The 13136-nt window shown below is 29.2% G+C and overlaps 1 protein-coding gene across 1 annotated transcript in view; it reads right to left on the bottom strand.

Annotated features, from left to right (window-relative positions):
* Positions 1–13136, bottom strand: part of LOC111619032 (mediator of RNA polymerase II transcription subunit 15-like) — a 47033-nt gene that overhangs the window by 14449 nt on the left and 19448 nt on the right. The window contains exons 12-15 of the mRNA XM_023360672.1: positions 7378–7482; positions 5499–5565; positions 5250–5431; positions 1290–1453 (exon numbers count right to left, since the gene is read on the bottom strand). Coding sequence (XP_023216440.1) covers positions 1290–1453; positions 5250–5431; positions 5499–5565; positions 7378–7482 — 518 coding nt within the window. The remainder of the gene's footprint in view (positions 1–1289; positions 1454–5249; positions 5432–5498; positions 5566–7377; positions 7483–13136) is intronic.

Raw genomic sequence — 13136 nt, 5'->3', positions numbered from 1 at the left:
CAAACACACCAAATAGCAAAACGAATACTAAACCTTTATTTTAGCTTTTTTTAAAAATTCCATTTTCAACGAATCCATATGCATTTCGCCTTTTTTAACAGGCCTCATCAGTGGATAGATAATTGCCAACTATTGTTCCTTTTATACCAGACTATATTGTCCCAGCAAGCATTTACAATCATACCTGTATTTAAATTAATTACATTTGCATAATTTTTAATACAGAAATGTTCAATAATTCTTCTTTTTAACAAATTTTTAGATTTATACAATATTTTAACATCGTTTCTATTAATTTTACAATTAAAACTATTACAATGTTGGTATCATGGTGATTCTTGTCTTTTCAAATAGATTGCAGCCTTGTGTTCTTTTAACCTTTTATCCAATCTTCTTAATGTTTCTCTTATGTATCCACTGACAAGGTCTGTTTAAAAGGATGAAATGCATATGGATTCATTGAAAATGGAATTTTTAAAAAAAGCTAAAATAAAGGTTTAGTATTCATTTGCTATTTGGTGTATTTGTCTTGATAAATCACTCAAAGTCAGATATAAAGAGTTTATTACTCATTAATATTTTGAAAATATTTTATTTTTAGAGTTTATATATATTTAAAAGAAAATTGTTATAGAAGTGACACAATGCAGCCATTAATTTTTAATTTAATGAAGTAAGTTTAAATATGCCATTTGCCAAAATATTTCAAAATGCAACTTAAGGGAAATTTCCTCATCAAGCATGAATGTCACATGGTAACTGAAGTCAATGCAATGTAAGTGCAATCACCGATCCAAAATCCATAAAATGTTTATTCTATAGCTAATATTTCCACAAAATAAGTAGCCTGTACTTTCTGTCAAAACATAAAACAAATATAAGCAAAATTTCTTCTGGATTGGACAAAAATTGCAGGAGTTATAAGAAATTCATATACACAAACAATGGCTATTATATTAGTAATGGACTTTCAGTTTTAACAGATTTAACAGATACCCCTTGCCTGAATTAGTCTGTTAAATCAAGGTTTTACTGTAATGCCTTTTTGTTTCTGCAAATTACTAATTGTACATTTTTTGCATTGCAAATGACACTGTTATCTAATGACAATTCCTCCAGTTTAGCACTATACTTGATTTAGTGCAAAGTGCAGAGGTAGACAAAACAGTGATGTTAAATCAAAGTTTGATCGTATTTTATGAATTAATTTAAGAAATCCTTATATAAATTCTAGAATATTTCAGTTTCTTTTGACACATTATGCTACTTGTAAAAATAAAAGCAATTACCAAGTTGACAAATAAGATGTACTGTACGAGAACCCTGATGTTGAACAGGATCTAACTGGATTTTGAATCTCTGATCTAATCGTGCAATTTCTCCCTGTAAGACATTTGATATTTCCGAATTGTCTTCTTCGTGCTTTCTCTTCTTTGACAAAGGACTTGGTATCCTGAAAACATGAAAAATCATACTTGTAAAATAAATTTAACATAAATATAAAATGTAATAAATCTAATAGAACTTTTTATTATTTTTTTTCTACATAAAAAATTTTACTTAGAATTTAATGTAAAAGAGTAATTAAATATTAAATTGCTAAATACATGTATTATGAAAGAAGGGATATGTAAAAGAATTCCATAAATGTTTGTAAAATTCCTTGGCTTCATAAATAAATGTCAGAGATTATAAAACTTAATAAACAAAAATATTAACTGTTTCAGACATTTTCAGTTTCATTACCAATTTATAAGAAAATGAAATCTTTATAGAAATGCCAAAACATTTTCTTTTGAAAAACATTGTTATATGATCTACTAAAAACTTCAATAAATTTTGTTATAAAAAGAAAAATTTATATAACAAGAATTAGGCTATATTAAACAACATTAGCAAATTCATTATATTTCATTTTATATTAAATATTAAGATGTAGATATGTAATAATTATATTAACTGAAGACTAATATATCTGTGCTAACAATTTATTACGAACAATTTTTTTATATTATGCATTACATTTTTGGCATAATGTAATTCTGAAGGTCACTACGAAGTGCTGTAAAAAAAGTTTGCTTAAAATGCTGCTTTTAAGAAAGATATTCACTGCGTTGACCAAGGACTATCTAAATGTAATTATTTCTCAAAAAACTAAATGTTAAGATTTCAGAATAATTAAAAAGAGGACCATCTACAACCACTATTTTTTTAATTTTAATTTAATTTAATGTTTACTGATTTAAATTATTTCTTACAATGGGGGAACAATTTGGTTATATAATGTTATTTAATACACATAGTAATAAATTATCGCAAAAATTCTAAAGATTTAGAGAAGGAGAAAATCTTAAATAAAGTAATTTTTGACATCATTTTTCAAATGATTATATTTGAAATCTTATTCTAGTACAAAACATTTTAGTTGATACATCACTAGACAAGAACCAAACAAGTGAATTAAGAGATTCTCTTCCTCTTTACTTTCACAATAACTACAAAACTATTTTTTTATATTTATCTGGTAGCCCTTTAACAGAACCAAAAATTTATAAAGTCTAAGTAGTATAATGAGGCTTTCTGTGGAAAAATTAGTCTCACAGTTTAAGTAGTTTTCTGTACACCAATCCAAACACACTTCAAACAAATTAACTTGTTTAGCTGAAGTAGATGATATATCTTGAATCCACAGCTGGTCTGACCTAGTTTGAATTATAGCATTTAAGCGAGTTCTCAACAATTGCAGTAAATTGTTAATAAATAATATAAACAACAGGGGGCCTAAAGGTTCCCTGAGGCACCACCAGAAATGGACACCCTTAGTATTTGCCAGATTGCCTCTCGTGATACCTTGTGTTACAAAATAAATTTTTAAGTAGCTTACTGAATGAAGTTGAAACTCCTAATAAATGTAACTTTTCCCATAAAATATTAAAATTAATTCTATCGGAAGCTTTTTCCAAATCCACAAATATTGAATAGACTTTACGTCTTTTTCTTGACAGGAAATACTGTATTAAACCATTAAGTATAAAGACGTTGTACATAGTATCTCTTCCTCTAACAAAAGCTCCTTGAAACTGGGAAATAACTTTAAATTCTATTATCCATTGATTCAACCGATCTGCCAAAATTCCAGCGAACAATTTTCTAAAGGTATTTAACAATGCTATTGGATGATAATTTTCAAGATTTAGTTTGTCTCCTTTCTTGTAAATCATTTGCAACAACACATTTTTCCAATGCTCAGGAAATTATGTTTCCTTAACCTTGTTAAAGAGTTTAGAGTTTGAGTAATTCTAAACACATTTCATCAGGTATGTATATAATAAATTCATTTTTTATATTGTCCATAGCAGGGGCTGATTTTCTTTTAAGTTTGCAAATTGAAGTTTTTAACTCAGAGAATGAAATTGGATCATCTAAAATAGAAGAGATATTATCACAGTCAAAACCACGAATTGAATCAGAACTTGGATGCAAAAGTTATATTCTAAAAAATGTTCCCAGTCATGAGGAGGGATTTGATTATCAGATTTCTTTCTCCTATTAAATCTATTAATAGACCAAAATTGTATAGAAGATGATGCAGACTGCAACTGTCTACTACTTGACCAGTAATTCTTTTTAGTCTTGCATAATGATCAAAAGATTGCTTTAAATCACAATATTTTATTAAATCCTCATTACTACGGGATATTTGAAGTTTCCTCAGCGTCCTGTTCTTTAGTTTCTTTGCTGTTCTACAGTCTCTGTCAAACCAAACTAAAGACAGTAATTTTGTCATTCTCAGGTATGTTGTCATTCTACATTGTTCAGCTGATAACTTAATCAAATCAGAATTGCAGAATATCTACCCTCTATTCCACCACTTAAGACAATATTTACGTATTTAGCCAAAACTGTTTCAGAAATATAAACCAGATTTGTCTTCTTTCCAGATTAGTTCTTTTTTCTTGTCACTCAAGTTAGCTTTTCTATCCTCGTCAGTGTCTATCAGGATTTCAGAAATTACCAAATGATGGTCAAATATATAATCTTCAGAAATAAAAAATTTATGCAATCTCTCTACCAGACTCTCGCTCAAAATCACTAAATCGATTACTGAAGCACCCAGGTTGGACGTGTAAGTAAAGTCTGCTGATGATTCAAAAGGGTATCGACCATTTATTATGTGTAAATTATAAGATTTCACTAGTTCAATAAGTAAATTTCCTCATTTATTTCAAATNAACCATTTATTATTTAACGGCCATAAAAATTATATTTATATTAATAATGTCTCCAAAGTTCAGTAATTTTTTTGCAGAAAAATAACTTATCAGGAAACACGTGCCCGCCGTTCGATGAGCCGCTCCATGACGAAAACAAGCTTAAGTAACGGTGTCTTCGAATGGTGCGCACTCAGTAAGTAATCTACAATTTGTTGTTTATAGCATAGTTTATATGGATTATTTCCAAAAAATTATACGTGATTTAGAAATGTTGAGTCAAATTAATCTAGAATCGATTAATTTTATGAAAGAAAACCTTTCAAACTACCATAGTCCGTAAACTGCACACGTGCTGGGCTGTGATTGGCTCATGTATTTAAGTGACTCATACAACACGGAATTTATATAATACGGAACGTATCTACCGTGTTATAGGGGGTCTACTGTACTTTCTTTATTCCATTTTTGACTTGTTCTGCCCCACAGGCATTAAATGGGTCTTTTTCTCCCTACCCATCAGAGGTTCAGTCAAATCCAAAATGAGAATGACTAGGTGGGGAGGGACAAAATCTAAACAGAAGGGACAGACCACCTCCAAAAAATTTCAAAAATTTTTCATCCCCGATTCAATTCTGAGTCCTTCAAGTAGTAGGTTAATGTATTAACAGCCTCAGCCATTGAGCTGCTTATGATTATAGCTAAATCAATAATATCTTAAAGTATGTTTAGATATACATCCATAAATTATTTACAATAGATATAATATGTGTTTGTTGATTAAAAATTTATATATACTTATATAAGATGATTCAAAACTTAGTAAATTCAATTAACTTTCTTATAACCTGCTTAACTGATTTTTGAACCATTCTAAATAACAATGATCATAAAATTAACAAAGTTGTCATTTAATTTTTTATGGTATGACGTATCATTTCTGTGTATGCAGACTAAGAAGCTCTTCAGAAGTTATTTCAGTAATTTTACAATAACTGAATTTATAATATAAAGTAACTTAAATCTTAAAATACTTACACAGTTCGTGGACCATTTAATGCTGCAACAGCAGGTCCAAAAGTCCTTTGCAGTGTGTGATTAAATAATGGAGATTTAATGTGATAATTTATAGCGTCGATTAACGGTTGGCAAATATTCTGCTCTGGTGGCTTAGACGGTCCCACAATAGACTGATTACTGGTGGCGGCAGATGATTCTGACTGAAATAGATCACCATCAAATAAAAATTCCTATAACCACATGCTGTACTAATTCTAAATTATTTACCGCCGTTACTTTAAATTCCAGTCTCTCTAAAACTTGCTCACACTTCAGTAAAATGTCCATTGAACATCTGAAATTATAAAAAACAAAATAATTGTTAATACATGAGTAAATGTTCCATATTTGATTAAATTTTTATGTATAATTGGAAAAAGCAACAGGTATTTGCATTCTTAAACTCTAAATTCATAATTTTTATATTTATATTTTACATTTTTATGGATAATGCTTTTCATTATAGGAAAGTTTTATATGTTATTATTTACAAAAAATTTACATTAGGTAAAAAAAATCATATTTATATACAGAATAATTAACTATATTTAGTTTAAACTTAATAATAATAATAATAATAATAAATTGCAATTTACATAAATCATAATAATAAACAATTTGTTTAAAAGATAAATAATATTAAACTGAAATAATTAAAAAGCTCTTTTGCTCAAATATAACTTGATCTTCTTCAGTTGATGCTGTTTCCAAATGAATCAAATTGAAAATTCAAATGCTTAGGTTCAGACAATTAAAATGTTCTTCATGACAGTGCTTTTAATTAATTACTTTATTTCAATATTGTTTATCCTTTAAAAGAATTGTTTACTATCCTGGATTATATAAACTGTGTTTTTTGTGTTGATTCTCTGCAAGATGAAGTTAATTTAGTATTTACTAATTATAATCTTCATTTACCTAATTTTAAGATAAAATGCTTTTCTAAAACAAAAATGAAATAAATGAGAAGTTTTATAAATAATATTGCTAGTGTTTTATTTATAGTTATAAATTTATATGCTTGAAAAATATTTAAGTAATTTATAAATAATTATAATGTATTCTAGAATTTATTAAAATAATATATGCAAATTTGTTCAAACAAATATTACCAAATATGTAATTTGTCAATTACAATAAACAGAACAGTATCCAGATGGCCAAAGTATTAAGGACACCATCCTACCAATCCAAAGAATCTAGTCATATACAAAGATTATTCTCTATATAATCAGGTCAAATCACAAAGTTGTGTATATATATCACATCCTCACTACTTAAGTCACCCAGTGCAAGCCTATACAAATCCAAGATAATTATTCCTTTTGCATAAACATCTTATTACTCAAAACAAAGTTTTAAAATATAAAATTTATTTTCTTTAATTGGGCTGCAATTTGAAAAAATTGTAGACCTATAAATTCCTACTGTCGTCTGTCCATCCATCTTTCCTTAATCTCAAGAACAAAGTTAGATAGATTAAAGACGAGATCAAATATGGAAACTTAAGGAACAAGAGGCCCTAATTAACTATATATGAACTTCCAATACAAACAGGAAGTCATGTTATTTCTATTCAAAAATTTTCCCCTGAAAGGTGTTAGACCAAGGGTTGCCAAACTTTTTGGAATACTTTATCACATGAACACTGATATTTCTGACTTATAAATAATATCTTTCCTTTTCATATAATCTAACATGGCATTTTATGTTAGATTATTTTCTATGACAGTTATTGAATATTAGATGATTGTGTTAGTTTTTTTCTTATTGATAAGCATCATTATGGTTTTTAGAATTCCTAATTTTAGAAAATTAATCTGCAATTTAGAAATTCTGAAACATTTTTAACTGAGCATCACATATCAAAAGTAACAAGAAACACTTTTTCCCCTCATTCACTTTAATTAATATAAGTAAACTCTATTCATACAATATAAAAAAATATTCATAATTCCTTGCATTTCCAGAAATAGGAGCATTTACATTCACCAAAATTTAATAATAATTAAAAAATAATAATTGAATATGTTAGAAACCTCTCTTCTTAAATGAGAATTGAAGTGTCTCATAAATGTTACAATTTTATATTGAAAAATTGAATTACCTTTTATTAGGATCAGAAAGAATATCCAATAAATGCTTCATCTTGCTTAATTCTTTTTTACGTTCTAAAATAGTTTCATAATCAGAGTTTTTATTTTTAGTTAAGATAAGCATAATAATAAATCTTTAAACATATATTAATAATTAAATAAAATATTTTAAAAATATCTATTATAATATCAAAAGATCTTTAATTTGTTAAAAAGCATATACAGTAGAACCTCGCATAACGAGTGTTTCACATAACAAGCAAAACAAATTGTAAAAAATTGCCTTGCTTAACTAGCGATGTTTCGCATAATGAGTGACAAATAGAGGGAAAGTCTCAAATTGTGCGCATGCTCCAGCAATCTGTGTTCAGCATGCATTCCTCTAGCATCTTAGTGTCTCATGTGATCACACATTTTTCCAAACTTGTGATCACACAAATTACTTTTAAACATCAACAACCATAGCCCGTTATATAATAAACACGCCAAATGGTATACCAAATTCTTGGGCTATGTACAGGCTATAATTAATTATTAAGAATTAATTAATTTGACTATAGGTAGACAGTTATGCTGCCATCTCATATTAAATTTAATGACCAATTCCAAATNGCTATATTAAACAACATTAGCAAATTCATTATATTTCATTTTATATTAAATATTAAGATGTAGATATGTAATAATTATATTAACTGAAGACTAATATATCTGTGCTAACAATTTATTACGAACAATTTTTTTATATTATGCATTACATTTTTGGCATAATGTAATTCTGAAGGTCACTACGAAGTGCTGTAAAAAAAGTTTGCTTAAAATGCTGCTTTTAAGAAAGATATTCACTGCGTTGACCAAGGACTATCTAAATGTAATTATTTCTCAAAAAACTAAATGTTAAGATTTCAGAATAATTAAAAAGAGGACCATCTACAACCACTATTTTTTTAATTTTAATTTAATTTAATGTTTACTGATTTAAATTATTTCTTACAATGGGGGAACAATTTGGTTATATAATGTTATTTAATACACATAGTAATAAATTATCGCAAAAATTCTAAAGATTTAGAGAAGGAGAAAATCTTAAATAAAGTAATTTTTGACATCATTTTTCAAATGATTATATTTGAAATCTTATTCTAGTACAAAACATTTTAGTTGATACATCACTAGACAAGAACCAAACAAGTGAATTAAGAGATTCTCTTCCTCTTTACTTTCACAATAACTACAAAACTATTTTTTTATATTTATCTGGTAGCCCTTTAACAGAACCAAAAATTTATAAAGTCTAAGTAGTATAATGAGGCTTTCTGTGGAAAAATTAGTCTCACAGTTTAAGTAGTTTTCTGTACACCAATCCAAACACACTTCAAACAAATTAACTTGTTTAGCTGAAGTAGATGATATATCTTGAATCCACAGCTGGTCTGACCTAGTTTGAATTATAGCATTTAAGCGAGTTCTCAACAATTGCAGTAAATTGTTAATAAATAATATAAACAACAGGGGGCCTAAAGGTTCCCTGAGGCACCACCAGAAATGGACACCCTTAGTATTTGCCAGATTGCCTCTCGTGATACCTTGTGTTACAAAATAAATTTTTAAGTAGCTTACTGAATGAAGTTGAAACTCCTAATAAATGTAACTTTTCCCATAAAATATTAAAATTGATTCTATCGGAAGCTTTTTCCAAATCCACAAATATTGAATAGACTTTACGTCTTTTTCTTGACAGGAAATACTGTATTAAACCATTAAGTATAAAGACGTTGTACATAGTATCTCTTCCTCTAACAAAAGCTCCTTGAAACTGGGAAATAACTTTAAATTCTATTATCCATTGATTCAACCGATCTGCCAAAATTCCAGCGAACAATTTTCTAAAGGTATTTAACAATGCTATTGGATGATAATTTTCAAGATTTAGTTTGTCTCCTTTCTTGTAAATCATTTGCAACAACACATTTTTCCAATGCTCAGGAAATTATGTTTCCTTAACCTTGTTAAAGAGTTTAGAGTTTGAGTAATTCTAAACACATTTCATCAGGTATGTATATAATAAATTCATTTTTTATATTGTCCATAGCAGGGGCTGATTTTCTTTTAAGTTTGCAAATTGAAGTTTTTAACTCAGAGAATGAAATTGGATCATCTAAAATAGAAGAGATATTATCACAGTCAAAACCACGAATTGAATCAGAACTTGGATGCAAAAGTTATATTCTAAAAAATGTTCCCAGTCATGAGGAGGGATTTGATTATCAGATTTCTTTCTCCTATTAAATCTATTAATAGACCAAAATTGTATAGAAGATGATGCAGACTGCAACTGTCTACTACTTGACCAGTAATTCTTTTTAGTCTTGCATAATGATCAAAAGATTGCTTTAAATCACAATATTTTATTAAATCCTCATTACTACGGGATATTTGAAGTTTCCTCAGCGTCCTGTTCTTTAGTTTCTTTGCTGTTCTACAGTCTCTGTCAAACCAAACTAAAGACAGTAATTTTGTCATTCTCAGGTATGTTGTCATTCTACATTGTTCAGCTGATAACTTAATCAAATCAGAATTGCAGAATATCTACCCTCTATTCCACCACTTAAGACAATATTTACGTATTTAGCCAAAACTGTTTCAGAAATATAAACCAGATTTGTCTTCTTTCCAGATTAGTTCTTTTTTCTTGTCACTCAAGTTAGCTTTTCTATCCTCGTCAGTGTCTATCAGGATTTCAGAAATTACCAAATGATGGTCAAATATATAATCTTCAGAAATAAAAAATTTATGCAATCTCTCTACCAGACTCTCGCTCAAAATCACTAAATCGATTACTGAAGCACCCAGGTTGGACGTGTAAGTAAAGTCTGCTGATGATTCAAAAGGGTATCGACCATTTATTATGTGTAAATTATAAGATTTCACTAGTTCAATAAGTAAATTTCCTCATTTATTTCAAATTTTATCATTTGACAATCAGATGTTTGTGTGACTGGAGGGTCAGCACCTCTTTAGTGCCTTGTCAGGACTGACACCACTGTGCCTTGTTTGACATGGAAGCCGAGACAGCGTGTTGATTCGGATTCAACATAGATCACGCGAGCGGCCGCATGCACGGGTGATCGGATTCAGAATGGAAATGGATTGAGAGACAGTGCACCGGAAGTACTGCACTCAGACTCTAGATTTAATAACAAATAACCATTTAATAATTTAAAAAAAGGGTTACAGGATACGTATCATAATGTTAGATTAACCAACCTATTTAACGAAGTGGTCGCGAGAGAGAGAGAGAGTTTACATGAGATTCGCGTGGTGATAAATACCTTTTGTAGCCGACGTCCCATTTAGTCTCATTTAAAATTGTTGGTAAAAGGTTGAGTATCCAATAGTTCATATTTAAAGGCTTTAGTAATAAAATGTCCAAGGGCGAGTTGATGAGTAGATAGAATATACCATCGGGTAGGTTTGTGCCCTAACACAATAAAAATTGGAGAAAGTTGGGTGCTGACTTTACTCCAAAAGGAACACGCAACGACTCACTCTTTGGCCAACAACATTGATATCAGTTCGATATTGCCTGGCCAAAAGGTCAGAAGATCATGGGAATGCATTGATTTTGTTGTTGGGAAAGTGTAAGTGGAGATTTTCTCAGGTAGCTGAGAAAACAATTATGCAAGTATGGGGTCATTGACAATTAATTTTTTTGTAAAGTTCGGATTCTCACATTTGAAATTGCATCCCCACAATAAATAGTGTCCATAATCAAGCCAATTCGCACATTAAAATTACCCATCAGCAGAAGATCATAATCTAAAATATAATCAGAAATCAAATCTTCCAAATTTGCAATTAAAGTTTCAAAGATAGGAATATGAAGATATGCCAATATAACTACCATTTCTCATAATCCTTTATTTTGCCTCCGGTTAAATTTCACTCTAACAACCATTATATGTTGCCATGACAGCAGCAAGTTTACTTCCCTGAGTCTTCTTTTATAACTAAAAGTAATCTGCCCAAAGGTCTACCCCTTCCTAAACTTTTAGTAGCCATTACCTCAAAACTTTTAATCTACAATTAATGCTTTTAACTCTTGAACACAGTGGAGCTGTAGACCAAGTCTCGGTCAGTCCCAAAATATCAGTTTTAGAAATATGTTTAACAAAACCATTATCATTCAGATTTGTTAAAAGGGTAGCCTGGGAATTCTATGTTGAAACTTTCAATCCAGCTGTACATTTCCTTGGATCAGAAAATGAAGACTGAGAATTTGCCATTCTATTTTCCACTAAAAAATCAAGTTTTAATAATTCTCTTCTATCTAGATTGTAAGTATACATCTCAGTGCCAACCTGCAAAACATCAACCATAGGTCAAACTCTCCTGCCTTCCTGTAAAAAATCATGTAAAAAAGGCAGAAGTGTTTTTCGTCTCAATCTTGAACGCCAACATANTGTTAAATGTAATTTTAGTAATTCCTGATGATATATTGTCAATTCCTATCATCAGGTATTAAATTATTAAAATCAGAAAAAATTAACAGTTGAAAAAACCAATATCAACTGATGGATTTCATTATAAATATTAAAATTTCATCATCTGAAATCCATCAGTCTTGGATCAGAAAATGAAGACTGAGAATTTGCCATTCTATTTTCCACTAAAAAATCAAGTTTTAATAATTCTCTTCTATCTAGATTGTAAGTATACATCTCAGTGCCAACCTGCAAAACATCAACCATAGGTCAAACTCTCCTGCCTTCCTGTAAAAAATCATGTAAAAAAGGCAGAAGTGTTTTTCGTCTCAATCTTGAACGCCAACATAAATTATCAAAAGCTTGTATATTCTTCAATGCATCATTAGCGTTTATCTTTCTAACATTACCAAAAATTAATTTCTTGTCTGCAAATGACTAATTCCACCAATACAGTATCTGATCGGTTAAATTTCACTACTTAACTGTTGGAATTGATATTGATTCACCTCTCAGTTTAGAAAACAGGTTTTGCACTTTCCTATTCAAATTGAAACTGTCATCAGTCAAACCTTTAATTAACATATTTTTTCTTTCTCATTTCATTTGACACCTTGTATATAGAATGCAAGATCAAACTATTTTTCCACTGCATGTCATCTTTATTTAAGTTTGGAAAATTTCTTCTAATTTAACCTCCAACTGGGTTAATCGTTGGTCATGTTCATTATGTAAATTAACCAACCAGTCAATCCTCGTAACAACCTCATTTAGAGTCGAAAAAAGCTTATCAAATCGGTTGTCCAAATATGAAATAATCTCCTTAGGAATAGATTTACTTAGGTCTATCTTTGAAGAGAAAAAAAATCCTCCAATCTCGCCAACATCAAGGAAGGTTCACTCAGAGAACAACGTCATTTTACAGTAGATGCTGATGATTGAATCTGTGAATTTGGTGAAGTATGATCAACAGAACCAGGATTTAATTCTACCCCACTTAATATTAACAACAACTCAAACACCATTATCCAAAATTAATATTTTGGATCTCAATATTTTCCATAATTTTAAAATTCAAAAAAGCTCACAAAAAAGCTTACCAACACTATTCGCAGCGAGCAGCACCCCCTCCACTAATTTTAATAATTTAATAATTTATAAAATTTCTACTACTAATTTATAAACTTCTCAATACAAAGGAGTTTGGATTGAGACAAATAAATTTCTTGAAAATTTATTTGGAAAAAATTTATTTTATATCTTTAATAAAATTTTATTTTTATAAA

This window comes from Centruroides sculpturatus, unplaced genomic scaffold (assembly GCF_000671375.1).
Source record: "Centruroides sculpturatus isolate CEXI.00-Female unplaced genomic scaffold, Cexi_2.0 scaffold234, whole genome shotgun sequence".
Lineage (NCBI taxonomy): Eukaryota > Metazoa > Arthropoda > Arachnida > Scorpiones > Buthidae > Centruroides > Centruroides sculpturatus.
Note: the sequence above shows the minus strand (reverse complement) of the source record. Positions and strands in the feature narration are given on the sequence as shown.